Source organism: Nomascus leucogenys, chromosome 8, assembly GCF_006542625.1.
Source record: "Nomascus leucogenys isolate Asia chromosome 8, Asia_NLE_v1, whole genome shotgun sequence".
NCBI lineage: Eukaryota > Metazoa > Chordata > Mammalia > Primates > Hylobatidae > Nomascus > Nomascus leucogenys.
Genome location: NC_044388.1, coordinates 20959673 through 20979763, shown reverse-complemented (window position 1 = coordinate 20979763; position 20091 = coordinate 20959673). Strand labels below are relative to the sequence as shown.

The 20091-nt window shown below is 46.5% G+C and overlaps 1 protein-coding gene across 2 annotated transcripts in view; it reads right to left on the bottom strand.

The window, feature by feature from the left end:
- Positions 1 to 10424: 10424 nt before the first annotated feature.
- The window catches only part of BTD (biotinidase), a 49312-nt gene continuing 39645 nt past the window's right edge, over positions 10425 to 20091 (bottom strand). The window contains exons 3-4 of one of the 2 annotated variants that reach the window (XM_030816853.1): positions 15966 to 16115; positions 10425 to 13708 (exon numbers count right to left, since the gene is read on the bottom strand). In XM_030816853.1, coding sequence (XP_030672713.1) covers positions 12536 to 13708; positions 15966 to 16115 — 1323 coding nt within the window. In that variant the 3' untranslated portion in view covers positions 10425 to 12535. The remainder of the gene's footprint in view (positions 13709 to 15965; positions 16116 to 20091) is intronic. The other variant, XM_030816854.1, reaches the window with a different exon arrangement.

Below are 20091 nucleotides of genomic sequence, written 5' to 3'. Positions count from 1 at the left end.
CCAGTTATTCAGGAGGCTGAGGAAGGAGAATCACTTGAACCCGGGAGGCAGAGGGTGCAGTGAGCCAAGATCGCCACAGAGTGAGACTTCATCTCAAAAACAAAGAAAAAACAAAAAAACGAATGCAGGACTATATTAGAAAATGCTAAGCTTAACATGAATAATTCCAAAGAAATTTTTTGGTTTTTGTCCCTTAAACTGCTATTATAGATTTTTTAATTGTTATTTTTCTTTTAAATAGCTATTTATTACATTCCCCTCTGTTAGGTAACAAGAGCACCCTAATGGCGCTGGTTCCAGGTTCTTCTTCCTCCCCAACACAGGCCCACCAAAAGGAGCCAATCAGAGGTCACACCTTCCCACCTCAGCCTAGACCCAGCCCCTCAGCCAACCAGCGACCCCCACATAACGTCCCTAGGCATAAAAGATGGAGGCTGCAGAGCCCTCGCTCTCTTTCTTCTTCCGCTTCGGCTCTCCCTCGGACTCCTCCAATAAAGATCTCTTGACTGCAACCGGTGTGGCGTGGTCTGAGTCTGAGCCTACAGAGTCACCCTTTCATTGGTGCCATGACTCAGATTGGGACTCCCCGCCTTTGGTGGAACCCCAATCCCTCTCAGGCTCAGACCAGGCCCCGGTCAGTCTTCGCCCATTTTCCTGTTCGCCACGCTCTTCACCCACCACCGGCCTCATCTCGGTAAGTTTTCCCCTCCTGGGCCTACCTCTCAGGCAAATCGCCAGACTGTAGCCACTCCCGTGACAAACACATTTCGCCCGACACCCCTACGGCAGTGGTAGGTCCCTATCATTTGCTTCCCCTCCTCGACCAGCAGGGAACGGAGTTTTCTCCCTCTCCTCCTCGCCCCTCTGGCCTGAGCCTCCGCCCTGCGCCATACTGTTGGCTACATACAAAATCCTGGTACCAGGTGGCTCACGGTCCCTCAGCCATCCTGTTGGCCCTTCAGTCCCTTCGCCTTGGTGACGACCAACCGAAGGCTCTGAACCTGGTTACAGTGTTCGGCTAATTAGGGGACGCCCTCTTAGCCATCACTGCCCCTTCTCCCACTATGGGAGGCTCCGCATCCCTGCCGGCCGACTCCCCCCTAAAATGCCTTCTAGACAATCTGGCTACCCTAGGCCTTGCCGCCGACCTCAAACCTAAACGCTTAATCAAATTCACAACTCCTTAAACAACCAAAATAAATGACCCATTTATGGGCCTCTAAATATTGTGAATGAACAGGAGAATGGGAAGAGATCCCCTATGCCCACAGCCCCGTATAACCCTCAACATTGTATCACTGCCCTCACCTTCCCCCAATCTTAACTCCATATCACCACCCTCAGCCCCACCCTCCGGCCGCCACCCGGCCAGCGGCAGCCCCACCCTTTACTACATCCCCCAACCTCTCTCTTCTTTCCCCTTCCTCCGCAACCTCCGCCGCTCAGCCGTCCCACCACTCGTTCCAGATCACACCTCTCCGTCCTCGCCCCTCTTACAGAAGTTACACGAACAAAATATATTGTTCCTGTCCATGTTCCCTTCTCTGTGACTGTCTTGTCAATGCTTAGGCTCATACACTTCTAACTCCACCTCTTACATCAGAATTTCTCTAACCCCCTCCTTCTCAGGAAGCACAGACCGGTCTAGGAGCAGGCCCGTACTTATGCAGATCAGGTTCACCAAACAACCCCAGCCCTACCCATCGGGGCGCAGGCAGTCCCCGAACAAGACCCTGGCTGGGACTATAACTACCAGAACGGTGTCTTGGCCCGAGACCACTTCGCCACCTGTTTAATAACAGGTCTCCGCAAGGCAGCCCAAAAGGCAGTCAATTTTGAAAAACTTCACGAAATCATTCAGGAAAAACATGAAAACCCGTCCGCCTTCCTCGCCCGCCTTACACAGGCACTCCAACAATACACCAACATAGACCCCGAAGCCCCCGACGGCAGGCAACTTCTCATGTCCCATTTCTTCGCACAAAGCTTCCCAGACATTCGGGCCAAACTAAAAAAGCTAGACAGAGGTCCCCTTACCCCGCAGACCGAGATCCTCGCCACCGCATTCAAAGTCTACCACAACCGTGACGAGCAGGCAAGGAGGCCAAAGTGCCAGATGTTGGCTCAGGCCTTCAAGGCCTCAACCCAGCCTATCAGACGCCATGCCTCTGTGTCCACCACACACCGCCAACCCCCCAGACCCTGCTTTAAATGTGGGAACGAAGGTCATTGGGCCCGTCAATGTCCTAATCCTAGGCCACCCAAACAACCGTGCCCCAAGTGCCAACAGTCCGGCCACTGGGCGACCGACTGCCCCAGCTTCCCCGGGGGAGCTGGGCCAGACCCCCGTCCTGAAGCCGATTTCATTGGGTTAGCGGCCTACGACTGACGGGGCCCTGGGACCTCTTCCCCGACACACACCATCACCACGCAGGAGCCCAGGGTGCCTCTTACAGTGGATGGCGTCTCGTCATTTTCCTCCTTATACCGAGCTACTTCTCGTTCTGCAGGAGTATGGGGCGCTGTCTCCACCTCTGGCCCTCCATAGTCCAGGCACGAGCCAGACCATACGCCCAACGACTACCCACCTAAAGCTCCTACACGACCTGAGGAACGACCGCTTCCAAAAAACATAGGCGAGAGAACTCAGACTGGATAAAATGGTCTCGTTTTCCAGAGCACCCTCTTTACCTTCCTTTTTACTCTTTGCCTATCTGTCCCTCCTACTTCCTTCAACACCTCATACAACCACCTCTCCCCTTCCACTAGCTCCTAATTACCTCTACAAGACTCTCGACTTAACTCACACTCTGTTAAACCAGTCCAATCCTTCCCTGGCAAATGACTGTTGGCTGTGTATCTCTCTATCAACCTCTGGCTATGTTGCCACTCCCATTCCCGCAAAAAAACTAGGTCTTCACCAACTTGACCTACCACCCTCGTTATGAAGGAAAAGACCCTTTCCAACTTCTAAACATGCAGTCATTAGCCGACTTCCCCATCTCTGATACAACCAAAAATACCATGACAGGACGTGCAACCCAACTTTTGCTTTCTTACATTTCCAATACCATCCGTTACACAAACAATAAAAAGCCCATACACGGCCCTGTAACCACAAATACTATTTTAGCTTTCCAAGCCCCTTTATGCATACAACGCAACCTGTCATCTGGCCTGCCTCTAGGGCACCTACCACCACATCAGTGTAATTACACCTTACAACTTCAAGCCCCAATGGATCATGCTAGCTTTCAAGTCACCCAAACAGCTCCATTCAACCAGCCTGTCCGCTTCTCTGGGCCCCCCAAAATCATCACCTCCTCCCTACTCAACAAACAGTCCGGGTTCTGTAATGGCAGACATACTCCCTGCATGACCATTCACCTCTGGACTCCCTGCAGCAGCGCCCCCACCACTAGTGAGTGCCTTCTCATCCCCTCTTTCAATCGCTCTCTCGAATGGCTCTTAGTAGATACAAAACGTTTTTTCCTCCAATGGGAAAATAAAACACAGGGAGCCACTCAGTTTACTCCCAACACCCCTTTCCAGCCGCTCGCTGGATCCACCTTAGCAAGTACTCTAGGAGTATGGGAAAATGAAAACAACAAACTCACACACCTTTTTAACGTACATAACGAGTTCTGTCTACCCAGCCAAGGCATGTTCTTCTTATGTGGAATGTCAACCTATATCTGCCTCCCCACTAACTGGACAGGCACCTGCACCTTAGTCTTTCTAAGCCCCCACACTGACATTGCCCCAGGGAATCAGACCTTATCAGTACCCCTCAAAGCTCAAGTCCGTTAGCGGAGAGCCGTACAACTAATACCTCTACTTATAGGGTTAGGAACGGCCACTGCCACAGGGACTGGAATAGCCGGCTTGCCCACGTCATTATCCTACTACCACACACTCTCAAAAGATTTCTCAGACAGTTTACAGGAAATAACAAAATCTATTCTTACTTTACAATCTCAAATAGACTCTTTAGCAGCAGTGACTCTCCAAAACCGCCGAGGCCTAGACCTCCTCACTGCTGAGAAAGGAGGACTCTGCATCTTCTTAGGGGAAGAGTGTTGTTTTTACACTAATCAGTCAGGGATAGTGCAAGATGCTGCCCAGCGTATACAGGATAAGGCTTCTGAGATCAGACAACGCATCTCAGATTCTCGTTCCTTCTCCTGGGACACTCTAAAAATGCCGCTTTTAGCTTGGGTCCTACCGTTTCTCGGACCCCTCTTAGGCATAGCGGCCTTGTGTATTCTCCTCCCTTGGCTAATAAAGTTCATACAACAACGAATCTCCTCCTTATCTAACCAGACTTTTAACCAGCTTCTCATTAGGCACTACCAACTCCTAGCAACCGAGGAAGACTACCAGGACTCCCGTACCTATGGCCTCCGCCTCCAGGACCTGTAATTTCTTAGATTTCCTCCAGGCCCTCCAAGAAGATACGTGGCTCATAGCAGATCCTTCCCTGCCATACGGATGGCTCGCGTCCATAGATGACCTCTACTTACAAGGGACATTTTAGACTTCACACACCGGGAAGTGTTCACCTTCAGCGCCGTCTTCTTTGGCCTCCTGCTGTTGCTCTGCCCCTACAGTCCTCCAATATCCCTTCCCCACGACGTCCCCGTTCAGCAGGAAGTAGCCAGACGAACAGCAACGCCCACCTCCCCACTTCTTAAAAAACAAAAAAGGGAGGAATGTTAGGTAACAAGAGCACCCTAATGGCACTGGTTCCGGGTTCTTCTTCCTCCCCAACACAGGCCCACCAAAAGGAGCCAATCAGAGGTCACGCCTTCCCGCCTCAGCCTAGACCCAGCCCCTCAGCCAACCAGCGACCCCCACATAACATCCCTAGGCATAAAAGACGGAGGCTGCAGAGCCCTCGCTCTCTTTCTTCTTCCGCTTCGGCTCTCCCTCGGACTCCTCCAATAAAGATCTCTTGACTGCAACCGGTGTGGCGTGGTCTGAGTCTGAGCCTACAGAGTCACCCTTTCACCCTCAGTGAGTCCTCATGGCTTGGACATGAGGTGTGACTGACTTAGGAGGAGGTGAAGCGTCTGAAAACCTGTCATCAGCCAGAAGAATCATTTTAAATGACCATGTTATTCCCCTGCTTAATCCCCTGCAATGCTGCCTGCCCACATAAACCCTAACTCTTCCCCCAGCCTGCAGAGCCTGCAGAACCAGCCACTGCCCTCTCCCCTGACTTCATGCTCCTTCCCTCCCCTTCACTTGCCCCAATGCCCAAATGTTGCCTTACTGGCCTTTTACATTTTTAAACTTGTTAGTTCTTCAAATATTGTTGTAGCCATTTGGAAAAATAAAATCTGCACAAATATCCTTTAGCAATTTGTTTTGGGGGGTGTGTATGTATTTAAATCCTATGTTTATATGAACACTAGGTGATAATAAGCTCTCTCTAAAGGTAACAGTCTTGGCCAGGCACGGTGGCTAATGCCTGTAGTCCCAACACTTTGAGAGGCTGAAGCAGGCAGATCACTTGAGATTCAGCCTGGCCAATATGGAGAAACCCTGTCTCTATTTTAAAAAATATATTTTAAAAAACAGTAACAGTCTTATGTGACTTTGCATCCCCCACAATTTCTAGCACAGTGTTTTACACAGAACTAATGCTTAATTTTCACACATGATTTTTTGAGAGTTGCAAGACATCCATAGTTGGATCAACAATTTTAAAGAATTAGAACACCCCCAAAGTTATATCTTATCTTACAAATCACATTATACATAATTATATCTTTCTTTAGTTATGAAAGAATCACTTTAGAACCTTAGAGTTCTTCCAGATCACCGAACAGGAATTTCAACGATTACATTCCAGTACTTAGAGAAAATGTAAATGTAATTCCCTTTAGTCAAACAAAACAAAAATAATATATTTGGATGATGAATGACTCACCCAGAAAGGGCTCAAAATTAGCATGACAGGGAGAGAAAACATTTCTGGGTTGGCGATGTGGAAACACTGGCTGTGCATTAGTCCAGGGGTGGGAATTCCAGGCTCGTCCTGTGTTTCTGGGATTCTGTTTAGTCTCGGGCAAGGACTTCCCTTCCAGGCCTTAGTTCCTTCTTCTGTAAAATGGACACACTTGCCTGTTTCAGAGGACTAAGGTGATGATTAAGACCCGTGCACCTGCTTTGGTATGCACCACATTAAACAGTGGGCTCACACTTGATTAGGATCAGAATCACCTGGAGGACCTGTTAAACACAGATTGATGGGCCCTACTCCCAGAGTCCGATTAAGTTGATCTGGGGTGGAGCCCAAGAATTTGCATTTCCAACAATTTCCCAGGTGCTACTGGTGCTGCTGCCTGGAGCCCACCTTTTGAGAGCCCCTGGTCTGCACCATACCAGGCTGTTGGATAACTCTGTCTGGGGTGGATTAGACAAAATTCTGGGGGCAGGAGATTTTCCTGGACGCTGTCAGAATACCTCCTCTAGAACTCCCGATTTCAAAGCAACCAAGTTCTGTTCAGCATGGCATGGACCCTTCTTTTTGTTGTTCTCCCTCTATCTGAGAACATCTCCCTGTTGCATTTTGCTATTCAAAACCAGAAGAAAAGAGAGTAGATGTAGATGATTTCTGGCTTTGTGTAACCCAACAAATAATAGCCACTAATAGCACTTGATATATATATAGTGGGAAAGATACCTGTATAGAAGCAGTCAGGATAGCTGGGAGATTCAGTGTTGGAGGAATTTTAACTTTGATGTGGGAGATTAAGGTGCTGGTAGCAAGATTATTGTATTAGTTATCTATTGCTGTATAATAAATTACCTCAAAACCTAGGATTTTAAAACAACACACATTTATATTTTATAGTTTCTGAGACTTACGAAATCAAGAGTGACTTCGTGGGGTGGTTCTGGCTCAGGATCTCTCATGAGGTTGCAGTCGTTCCCCAGGGCAGTGGGTCATCTGGAAGCTTGACTGCAGCTGGAGGATCCACTTCCAACATGGCTCACTCATGCAGCTAGCTGGTGGCTGTTCCTTGCCAAATGGGCCTGTCCATAGGGATCCTTGGTAGATGGCAACTGGCTTTCCCCAGAGGGAGGGACCCAAGATAGCAAGTGAGCAACCAAGATAGAAGCTGCAGTATCTTTTTTTTATGGAGATGGAGTGTCGCTCTGTTGCCCAGACTGGAGTGCAGTGGTGCGATCTCAGCTCACTGCAACCTCCGCCTCCCGGGTTCAAGTGATTCTTCTGCCTCAGCCTCCCGAGTAGCTGGGACTACAGGCATGTGCCACCATGCCAACTAATTTTTGTATTTTTAGTAGGGACAGGGTTTCACCATATTGGCCAGACTGGTCTTGAACTCCTAACCTTGTGATCCGCCAGGCTTGGCCTCCCAAAGTGCTGGGATTACAGGCGTAAGCCACCGTGCCCGGCCTGCAGTAACTTTTATAACCCAATTTCAGAAGTAACATGCCATCACATCTGCCATATTTTATTGGTTACACAAAACGACCCCGGAAAAATGTGGGAAGTGTTACACAACGGGTACCAGCAGGTGGAGAGCACTGGGAGCTAATCTTGAGACTAGCTACCAAGGTTATTTTCATTAAGAAGCTTCTCTCTCCCCTAACTCCTCTATTTCTTCTCAGATGAACTGGTCTACGAGCTTGCAGAATGTTCTGGAAGAACCATGCCAGGGCTGCATTTGTCTTCCCTGCATGCTCTACCCCTCTCCATTCTGTTCTGTGACCCCCAACACTCACTTCTAGATAGCACCAACCAGATTCTCTTGTCCTCTGCTTTCCTGTTGGGTCCAGCCAGTGGGAAGCCGCAGCAGGAGTCAGGAGCGGAGAAGGGAGAGGAAACAGGATATGGATCACCCGGCTCTCTGCCTGTCACACCACTACGGTCTGGCTGTCTCTCTCACAGCCCCTGCTCCCGCCGGCCTGCTCTCTCCATAAGCTTTCCTCTCCCGCTGCTGGTAACCACTTCAGCCCTTCACACCTTCAGGCCTGGGGTGCTCATAGCTCCTGCTGTCGCTAGCCCCTGGGTAGTGCATTATCCTTTCTGGGTTCCCTTACATCCTGCCCACACCTGTGGAAATCACTCTGTTCTTAAGCTGTCCTCAATTAATCAAGATTTGCAGTCTCCCTCCTGCCATGGCCCTTGCAATACCTGACTGGCATCACAGTGAAATTTCTGCTCAGAGGAAAAAAGCCTTGTGGACATTTACTGTTTTGGCCCGATTATATCCCACTCCCCTTCCCCTGGTAACGCTGTCCCACTGTTCCCCTGGGAAACAGCCCCCACCCCTCAATCCATGAATTTCAGGTCAGAGCTAAGCCTATCATCCCTCACCCTAATAGTGGCCATGTGACTCAGTGCTGGCCGATCAGAATATCACAGCCTTGGCCAGGTACGGTGGCTCACGCCTGTAATCCCAGCACTTTGGGAGGCTGAGGCAGGAGGATCACGAGGTCAGGAGATTGAGACCATCCTGGCTAACACGGTGAAACCCTGCCTCTATAAAAATACAAAAAATTAGCTGGGCATGGTGGCACGTGCCTGTAGTCCCAGCTACTCCGAAGGCTGAGGCAGGAGAATAGCTTGAACCCGGGAGGCGGAGGTTGCAGTGAGCAGAGATCGCATCACTGCACTCCTGCATGGGCGACAGAGCAAGACTCTGTCTCAAAAAAAGAGTATCACAGCTCTCTGGCTGATCATTGATTCAGGATGGGCATGTGCCCTAAGCAAGAGCCCAGGTTGTTCAGCTCTGAGACTTTTATTAGGGACTGTGTAAAAAGAGGAGCTTCTTCTCTAGAGTTGCTGAGAGGGGCAGATGAAGTCTAGAACTGTCATGGCCATTGTTGCAACTACACGGAGATTGTGTCTGTGGGAGAAAATGATAAAGAAGAGTGCAGAGTAGAGTGCGATACTGTGTCCAGAGACACCATTTGTGCCCCTGGATTCAGCAGTGCCTGAAGAGAATTTATTCTTAGACTCCCCAGTTATGAGTTAATACATTCTCTTTTTTTTGCTCAAAGAAAGAAAAAGATGAAGAGGAGAAGGAGAAGGAAAATGAGAAGAAAAGTTATCTATGAAAAAATTATATATGCATGATGCCTAGAGTTCATATATTGGTAATTTCATTTTTTTTTTTTTTTTTTCGAGACGGAGTCTCGCTCTGTCGCCCAGGCTGGAGTTCAGTGGCGTGATCTCGGTTCACTGCAAGCTCCGCCTCCCGGGTTCACGCCATTCTCCTGCCTCAGCCTCTCCAAGTAGCTGGGACTACAGGCACCCGCCACCATGCCCGGCTAATTTTTTTGTATTTTTAGTAGATACGGGGTTTCACCGTGGTCTCGATCTCCTGACCTCGTGATCCGCCCGCCTCGGCCTCCCAAAGTGCTGGGATTACAAGCGTGAGCCACCGCGCCCGGCCTGCGGATATCTTGACTGCAGCCTCGGCTGACGTCTTGACTGTAGCCTCATGACAGACCCGCTTTCCTGCCCCCACAGAACTGGGTGAATTAACAATGTCCATGCTTGTTTTAAGCCATTAAGTTTTCGGGAAATGTGTTATGTGGGAATAGGTAACTAACATTCAAAGGGAGGTTAAGGAATAACTAACATTCAATGGGAGGTTAGGGAATGAAAGACTGAAGCCAGGAAACCAGGACCTTTCTCTGGCCTGAGAAGCAACATGGCCCAAGCAGTCCTACTCACAGATCTTCAGGCCACATCAGCTCGTCTCAAATCTAGGCCTTTGTGCACAATACATTTCATACTTTTATGCCTATTTTGTCCTATATAAATCCACTTTGTTGAGACATTTTTCTTTGAGTGGTCATTTCACTTGAGCAGTTCTGAGTTTCATTGAGAATCGGAGTGGCTGAGTCACCGTCGGTCCTCTCTGAGCAGATCTGCTGTGCTGGAACACCTCCTGGGCTACTAGCCAGTGCTCTGATGGGCTGGCCTTGAGGTAGGTGCCTCCTCCTGGTTCAATATACCATGGCTGGGGGGTGGGGGCACAGCTACCACGCAGGGCCACCTGTGGGGAAAAGTGGCCTGGGTGGGTTTCCCTCAGCAGGGGCTCTGGACAGGCCTGTGTCTTGAGAGCAGACGTGGTGGGCTCTGGGACTTGGCAGTCTGTGAGGAGGCCTGGTTTTTTCCTCTCTAAGAACAGGGCTTTTAAATCCAGTGTGAATACAGCTCACTGTGCCTCTCACTTCCTGTGTGAGAAAAACCACAGAAAAGCACAGCTGCACCTACATGAGAAACCACGCAAACCAAGCTACTTCCCCCAAGTCTGGTTTAGCCAAAAATGCATTTGATTTCCTGTCTCCATGTTGTGGTCAAGATTGCCATTTGCTTCCTGAATTTCAGGATCACAATCGACAAAAACATATCACAAACATTAGTCATAGATATATTTTTTCCCTGAAAATGATTTTCCTGTCCTCTACTTTGTTCTGTCATCTGGCAGCTACTTCTAATTGTAAAAATTACTTTGTTCTACCACCATTAGTTGCTTTTCCCCTCATTTCTACTTCATGAGCAATTCATTCTAAATTGTTGGTAGAAAATAACTCAGGGAAAGTTCGTGGTGCTCTGCCCAGAAGGGCAGAATGAGGATCCTGCAGGTGCTGATTAGATGTTTACTGGGTGAGGCAGTTCTGCCAAGTCTGTATTTAGCACTGGCCTTTCTCAGGCTTATTTGAATCATCTTGGCATAAAGCAATGATACGCATTTTTAGGTAATTTCTGTCTCCCTGGGGTTTGAGGCAGGGAAGCAGACTGGGCAGTGGATAGCCACATCTGGGGCTGCTTCTGGCCTGCCAGCTCAGGCCTGGTGGGAGCTGCATTGGGCGGGAAAGCGAACTCTTGTCATCTGGTGGGAGAGGTCCTGCTCCCCTTTCAGAGGGACTTCCTAGGGTGTGGGGAACTCAGGGCTTGCTCAGGAATTCCAAGTCCTTCCTGCTTATTCCCTGAGGACTTGACTCATCCCAGACCTTTTCGAGGGATCAGTGAGTCAGCAGGGGCTGGTGCTGGCTCTGCTTTTTCCCACATGGTTTATTCAACATGCATTCTACGAATCCAAAAACCGAGGCCAGTGAGGAGTAAATGGTGAGGCCGTGCGTGGAAACCCCATCAGTCTGACTGTAGAATCCACGTTGTTAATTTTCCTGCCTAAAAGCCAGAAAAGGATCTGGAGGCCCACACTGTGGCGGAATAGGGAGATCATTTCATTTTTCTTGCTTTATAAAATCGTGTGATGTTTAAGCATATACTGTTTTAAAAAACTAAAAAGGAGTTCAAACTAAACGGCCACATTTAAGAGGCAAATCACTGAAGACTAATTATCCATTCTGCACTTAAAAAATGATCTGAAACAGCTACTAGGCATGAAGTCAAAATCCTTTTTAAAATGGCTTTGAAACGTTGGACACAAATTACACAGAAATCAGTGGCCTAAAAACGTCTTCACTGTATTGAATCTGATAATTTTGCATCTGGAATTCCTAACATGGGAAGCTCCTGCTCTGTGCCTGTGGGTGACTGAATAAATGCCTGACTAAAGTGGGCCACCCTTCATGGCAGTCCTTGCGGCTTATCTCTATGGGGTGCCAGGCATTGCTGCAAAGCAAGGAGATCCTCTATAGGGCTCCAGATCAAATTATACCAGCATCAATCCATCCTGCACAGTCAGGCAATGTGCCCAACTCTTGCCCAAAGCTACTGTGATTTATTAAGGTCCCTGGAATCCCTGGATGAGCTGTGTTGGACAGAAAGAATTCTATTACTCATACCTTCCCATGGCTGCCCCCGTCTCAACATTTTCCAGTACCCACCCGCCCTTCACCCCGAAGCGCTGCACTCTCTCCAGTCATTCCAGGTCCTGCCTACACATTCCACTTACTGACAGAAAATTCCATTACTGGCAGATGTGAGGAACACTTCTTTTCTATTTTTAAAAGCCATTTTAAGGTCTACATTTCTGACATTGCTGGTGGCGCTAGCATTGCCATTTCATCTGGATAGAGTTCTGGTTGACCAGAATGGGAAAGTTCCCCACAGGGGCCATTTCTAATTGAGCTTTTGCTTTGAGAGCTTGTTTCTTACCTCGGAAACTGTTTAAGGCTTATGAAATATTTACATGTCCTGGGTGTCACTTGATCAACAAGATTAAAAAAAAACCCAAGCCACTGCTTTGTGGATGTGTAAAATATAAACTGACATTTATTTTTGTTTTAGCTGGAGACCAATTGCATACTGAGAGACTTGTTAGAGGAAGATGTGGCTTGAAAAAGATAAATGTGAATAGAAAATACCCCCTAATGTCTCGATGATTGACGTTTAAGAGGAAGACACTGAGGCAATCTGCCTCTCCTACTTGTTCCACAGTTCCCAGGGTGGAATCTGGTGCCACAGAAGTGGGCTCCTGCCCTTAAGGCAGAAAGGTGGTCCCAGGGCTTGTAGCCTGTGGAAGTGCAAGGCTGTCAACATGATGCCAGAGTCCGCCCCACAGACCACATACTTTTCCTAGTCCCTCTCATACAAGCGCCCATAGAGAGCCGCCGTCACCAGCCCGGAGGACAGCCTACTCTTCCTCAGGAAATAGTGGTCATTCTCCCAGCCAAGCTGGTCAGGGACTTCTAGGGTCATCCCTGAGGTCAGAAACAAAGGAAAGATATAGGAAGTACTGAAGTTGCCCCACAGGTGAAACTCAAATATCCCCGTGGCCTCTGTGATCTCCTGTCCACAGGTGTCGAAGCCAAGACCCCCACACCTGACCAGGGCACACACTTGGATGTAGTAAGTGCCATGTACTGTGTGAAGCCCATCAAAGACCCCCAGGGCATACAGCTCTTTGGATAAGGTGGGCCTCTCGTAAAGTAAATAACAGCAGAGGCCATTGGAACAGACATGGAGATAGCCTTCCTTTCCCCAGACAGGGACCAGGGTGAAATTGTCATACATCATCTCAGAGTGAAATGTGGGAGGAGCATTCACGTTCCACTTGGTGGCTTCATCACAGTGGACTTCCTGAGCATCCTTCTCACAGTACGGATCGCCTGACAAAATTTTTAAAAACTTACTATGGGATGGGTCCGTTTCACCTGTTGCGTTCTCTGCACCAATGAGACCCACTGGATTTTTGGCCACCTGGGCAATTATAAGGTGACTTTTGGGATTTTCCATGTCATGGTACCAAAACGACTCCAGAGGGGTGTGTATGCCACTCCCTGTCATCCCCAGAACTGGGTGGTGGATGTTAGCTGCCAGAACGTTGATGCCAAAGGCAACAGCAAAAGCTTTCTGAATCTCAATTGCTGCCAAGAGCGGGAGCTGGTTCATCCAGGCAGTCGGGTACACAACATGCTTCACCCTGTAGTCTCTGAGGAGTCTGACGGCAGGGTCAAAGAACAATATATCAAAGCATGTGAAGATGCCAAACCTGCCAGCAAAGGGGGTATCAAAGGTGATGTGATCCACTTTAAGAGGAACATCAAATGCTGCCTCAAAGTAGAGGTTGTGTTTACGGTAGCGGTCAACAAGGGTTCCATTATTGCTGAACACGACATTTGTGTTGAACTGGTATCTCCCATCTTTTGGGCACCCTGGGTCACTGCTATGACAAGGCTGCTTTGTCCCAAGATTGGCCACCAAGAACATATCTCCCCTGATGGCCATACAACTCAGGCGCTGGAGCACCTAGAGGAAAAAAAGGTGGAAATAAATGAGTTTTTTGCCTGTAATCCCAGCACTTTGGGAGACTGAGGCAGGCGGATCACGAGATCAGGAGATTGAGACCACCCTGGCTAACACGGTGAAACCCCATCTCAACTAAAAATACAAAAAATTAGCTGGGCGTGGTGGAGCGTGCCTATAGTCCCAGCTACTCGGGAGGCTGAGGCAGGAGAATGGTATGAACCTGGTAGGCGGAGCTTGCAGTGAGCTGAGATCGCATCACTGCACTCCAGCCTGGGCGACAGAGCGAGATTCCGTCTCAAAATAAATAAATAAATAAATAAATAAATAAATAAATAAATAAATAAAATGAGTTTTTAAAATCCTTCCTTTTGCTTCCTCTTCTTTTTTTTTTTTTTTTTTTTTTCAGAGACAGGGTCTTGTTATATTGCCCAGGCTGGACTCAAACTCCTGGCCTCAAACAATCCTCTCATCTCAGCCTCCTAAGAAGCTGGGACTACAGGTGTGCACCATTGTACTTGGCTCTCACAATTTTTAAATATAAAAGTACTTATATTTATCCATAACAAACAGCTATCATAAATCAATAAGAAAAAAGCAACCACTACTGAAAATGTGCAAAGGATATAAACAGGTGATTCACAGAAGAACAAAGAAAAATGACCCACGAACATCTCAAAAGATGCTCAATCTCATTAGTGAGAGAGAAGTGCAAATTACAACAATGAGATAGCTATAATTTCTCACCTTCATAAGACTGGCAAAACTTCAAAAGATTATTCTTTTTCTTTTCTTTTTTTTTGAGGCAGGGTCTGACTCTGTCACCCAGGCTGGAGTGTAGTGGCACAATCTTGGCTCACTGCAACCTCCACCTCCCAGGCTCAAGCCATCCTCCTATCTCAGCCTTCCGAGTGGCTGGGACTACAGGCATGCACCACCACACCCAGCTAATTTTTGTATTTTTTGTAGAGACGAGGTTTCACCATGTTGGCCAGGCTGGTCTCGAACTCATGAGCTCAAGCTATCCGACAGCCTTGGCCTCCCAAAATGCTGGGATTACAGATGTGAACCACCGTGCCCAGGCTCAAAAGATTATTGTATCTTGCATTGACCAAAGGATGGAAAAAGAGGCACTCATACTGTATCACTGGGGCTGTAAAGTGAAATCAAAGTTTTTTAAGGGGTAAATTTGTACTCTTTAATATAATTTAAAATGTACATATCCTTTGAGGGATTCCATTTCTTTTCTTTTCTTTTCTTTTTTTTTTTTTGAGGCAGAGTTTTGATCCTGTTGCCCAGGCTGGAATGCAGTGGTGTGATCTTGGCTAACTACAACTCCTGCCTCCTGGGTTCAAGTGATTCTCCTGCCTCAGCCTCCCAGGTAGCTGGGATTACAGGTGTGAGCCACCGCACCTGGCCTGAGGGATTTCATTTCTAAAAATTTTATTTTACAGAAAAACTTGAACATGTTTGCAAAAATATAATAGCAAAAATTTAAAAATGAATAAGCATATAGTATGCTTAAAAAGAGGATGTCAAGGCCGGGCGTGGTGGCTCATGCCTGTAATCCCAGCACTTTGGCAGGCTGAGGTGGACAGATCATGAGGTCAGGAGATTGACACCATCCTGGCTAACATGGTGAAACCCCGTCTCTACTAAAAATACACACACAAAAAAAATTAGCCGGGCATGGTGGTGGGTGCCTGTAGTCCCAGCTACTCGGGAGGCTGAGGCAGGAGAATGGCGTGAACCTGGGAGGCGGAGCTTGCAGTGAGCTGAGATTGCGCCACTGCGCTCCAGCCTGGGTGGCAGAGTGAGACTCCATCTCAAAAAAAAAAAAAAAAAAAAAAAAAAAAAAGAGGATGTCAATAACTATGAAATGCATAGAAAAGAATACAGCTGAATGTACAGCACATCAAATTGTTGATGGCAGTTTCTCTAAGCAAGGGCATAGGATGAGGGGCAGGCTGTGGTGAAGATGAACTTTTCTTTTTTTACTTTTGGTTTGGTTTAAGTATACATTCCTGTATTTCTTGTGTAATTAATAAATGGAAAGATCCATAGATGAATAAGTGCCTTGTAATGTCAGGCATTCTTTAATGGAATGAACATGTGGCACGTGGATCTTTGGGAGTTTGGGTTGGATTTTTGGGATCTTAAGGTCTCCTTTCAATCTTAGTTAACATGTCACAGCTTCTGGTCCCTGACTTAGTTCACCTCTGTGTACCCTCAGCCTACTGAGGAAAAAGGCGGGAATCACCTCCGTGTCATTGAAGCGGTGAGGCTCCATGCATGGGTTCCACCTGACCACCTGGGGAGATGGCATGAGGTCCAAAAATGGATAAATGGATGTTCTTGTAAAGTTGAATCCATGAATGCCATCTTCTGGAAACACTATAATCTGTACACCCTGCAAATGAAAACATCAAAGAGTAGTCTGTTATCAGATGGCAGGAAGCACTGCTGCATTCATTCATTCTTCTGTTCATTCTTTTGGCAACCATCAGGAAGTTACTCTGTAGCAGGAACCAGAGGCACAGAGATGGTGTCTTTACTCTCCTCAGAGATCTTAGTCTTGGGGATACTGTCTCACTTCACCTAATCCCCAAGGAACAAAGACAAAGTCCTCTAGGAACAACCATTAACTGTGCCTGGGGTCATGTGAGGGAAGGAGGGAATGCGTAAGCTCTGTTGAAGGTAAGCTGAGGAGTTTGACAAGCAAATAGCTAGAAAGGATTTAGAGTTCTTAGGGTACCAGGGGAGATGGGGCTGACTACAGGGCCTTGAATACATTGGGCCCATTAACACATGTGGTATCTTCAGTCTGGTGGTTGTCAACTTTCACTGTGCATCTAAATCAGTTGGGGAACTTCTGAAAAACCACTGATGCTGGGGCCCACCCCTACGAAGTCTGATTTGATTGATTGTGGGTGGGATACTGACAACAGTGTTTGTTTAAAGGTCCCCCGGGTGATTCTCATTTGTCGCCGAGGTTAGGACCCACTGGGCCAGTGGGTAAGAGGCAAGTGTGTTGATCTCAGCCTGGAAACAAGAACTCGCTTGAAATCTCCATTCCCCAACTGGGAATTAGGAGGCTCCCTCTGGGACTCTGACCACCCTAAAGACCTTTTCCCACACCTGGCAACATCCTGTGCTCCCGGGCTGTGATGGCCCGGGACTCCCTGTGACATCTACAGCAACCTAAGAAAATACAAACAAACAGGGCAGCCCTCAGCTTTCAGGGCTGGGGCATCATTCTTCCACTGCTCTCCACTTACAGGGTTTAAAATGTCAAGCTGGGAACACCAGCCCCAGGGAGGAAGGTGGAGAAGGCAGGCAGAGAAGGCATGAATAATTCAAATTAGCAAAGTTTGAGACACTTATTTCTGGAATGCATTGCAAACTTTTGAATTTCTTTCCTGGTGATAAAAGCTTCAAAAGTTTTACTGTAGAAAATTTGGAAAACAGGGGGAAAAAACAATCATAATTCTATAACTCAGAAACTTATTCTTCATATTTTGGTTATTTTCATTATTTTTTCTCTCTGTATACGTGTATGTATGTATATAATGGAGATAATAATAAATATATGGTTTTACATCTTGACTTTCCTCATTAAGAACTTTAAAAAATACAGCCAAGCATGGCAGTTCACGCCTGTAATCCCAGCACTTTGGGAGGCCCAGGTGGGCAGATCACCTAAGCTCAGGAGTTCAAGACCAGCCTGCCCAACATGATGAAACCCTGTCTCTACTAAAAATACAAAAATTAGCCAGGCATGGTAGTGGGCACCTGTAACCCCAGCTACTCGGGAGGCTGAGGCAGGAGAATCACTGGAACCCGGGAGGCAGAGGTTGCGGTGAGCCGAGATCGCACCACTGCACTCCAGCCTGGGTGACAGAGTGAAACTCCATCACAAAAAAAAAAAGGGAAAAAAAAAATTTCAAAAATACATTTGTATTGGGGCCACATCATATTTAAGAGGACGCCATAGTTTATCCTCTATTACTGGAATTTGAAGTGTTCCCAACTTTTTGTAATAAAAAGAAAACTGTGGTGACCATCTGCATAGTGTGCTCAAAACACTTATTGCATAATTATACACTTCACACAAATCTTTGATTACATCTTTTGATTATTTCTTTGGAATAAAGTCTTACAAGTGAATTTATTGGATCAAAGGGTATAAAAATTAGAGTTTTAAGTTTTGTTTTGTTTTTTGAGAGAGAGTCTTGGTCTGTCGCCCAGGCTGGAGTGCAGTGTTGTGATCTCGGCTCACTGCAACCTCCGCCTCCTGGGTTCAAGTAATTCTCGTGCCTCAGCCTCCTGAGTAGCTGGGATTACAGACAGGCGCCACCACATCTGGCTAAATTTTGTATTTTTAGTGGAGATGGGGTTTCACCATCAGGCTGGTCTCAAACTCCTGATCTCAAGTGATCTGCCCGCTTTGGCCCCCCAAAGTGCTGGGATTACAAGCATGAGCCATAGCACCTGGCCTAAAAATTAAACTTTTAAGTTCTTAACACACACTGCCAAACTGCTTTCCAGAAATACTATACCAATGTATGTTCCTTCCAGTACAGTATCATCTCATTGCACACTTAGCAATGACCATGTAAAGAAAAATTATCTCAAACCTAAAAATAAGGCAAGATGGAGATGCAGCCTTTCCAAATTATACTAGGGTATTGTTTAATAGGCTCACTCAATTATTCTTTAATTAGCTAGAGAATGTACCACTGTTTGACTTTGTTATTTAAAAGATCACCTCAAAGATTACAATTGTTTTGCCCTATAGGACATTACCCAGTTTTGCATCTATTAGGAAATTCATTTCAACAATCACTGGACTGACTGATAGACACATTTCCATTCCTCGAATTTTCCTTTGAACCAGCTTTACCATCTTACTGGTTCCTCAATTAATGAATTAAATAAAAGCTTTATTCATTCTATATTTGTATGAATCATCTTTTCAGATTTTTGAAAATTATATTTGGATAGACATTTTTCTTTATTAAAAACGAAACTTTGAGAGCACTGAATGGTTTTTCATGGAGAATAACATTTAAATTATGTATACATACTAGATTATTATCAACCAGGAATGAGGAGAGGAACCAAACCTGAGCTGGGGCAAAATTTTGGGTCTGATGTGATGAGTAATCCTATCTAGGAAGTGAGTTGCATTCCTGATAAATGGCTTCAGCAATTTTCTGGTAGACCTCAATGAGATCAAGAGCCCCTTCCTTCTGAGGAATGAAGGTTACAATCCCAAGTGACTGCCCAGCCTAATCATCTCGAAACTGGACTCTGTTTTTCCCCTATGAGTGCCTCTACTGAGACAGAAATATAGTCATGCACTGCATAATGACATTTTGGTCAATGACAGACCACATATGTGATGGTGGTCCCATAAGATTATAATACTGAATTTTTATTGTACCTTTCCTATGTTTACATACACAAATGCTTACCACTTGTTACAACTGCCTACAGTGTTCAGTACAGTAACATGCTGTAAAGGTTTATAGCCTAGGAACAATGGGCCATACCATACAGCCTAGGTGCGTAGTAGGCCATACCATATAGGTTTGTGTAAGTACGTGCTATGATGCATGCACAGTGACACAATGGCCTAATGATACATCCTTTCAGAACATATCCCTGTCATTAAGCAATGCATGACTGTATTTCAATTGGTTTGCTCAGGAACCTCTCGTAACAACTTTGATGTAAAACTTTCACACAAACTTGCCATCAATTTGTCTTAGAAGTTGCTTTAAAACATATAACCAGATTTGCTTAATACCCTGTACGTATCTTTGATTTCAACCCTTAGTACATGTGGCCTGGTCACTTTGTGGTTAAGAAAGTGCTTGTGGAAGACAAGTCTGTGGCTTGGTGAGTCTGCGTGACCAGCAGTCTCTGATCTGTGCAGGGTATTAATATGTCAGGGCTGCATGTTCTGCGTTTCTCTAGAGGCTGGCAAGGGCTCCTGAACCAGTTGTTTCTGTGCTGCCGGTCTGTAAGGGTTGGAAAGTCCAAGACTTAGGACCCAGTTTCCTTTCTTAGCTGATGTTTTCTGCCAGAACACTGTGGGCTGTTACTTGTCTGAGTTGAAAGTGGTTTGCATTTACACCTGTAAATGTACTCATCTTTTTAATTTACATAAGGTTTTTCTGTACGCAATTCTCGATGCTTTAAAGAGATGACAACAAATTTTGGTTTTCTACTGTTATGTGAGAACACTAGGCCCCAGCAACACGTCATCGTGTAAGGAAAAATAAAAGTGCTGCTGGAAAACAAACAAAAAACATATAACCACATATGGGAACTGAGATATCTATAAATTCTAAATGTGATCATATCAACAGCTTCATCCT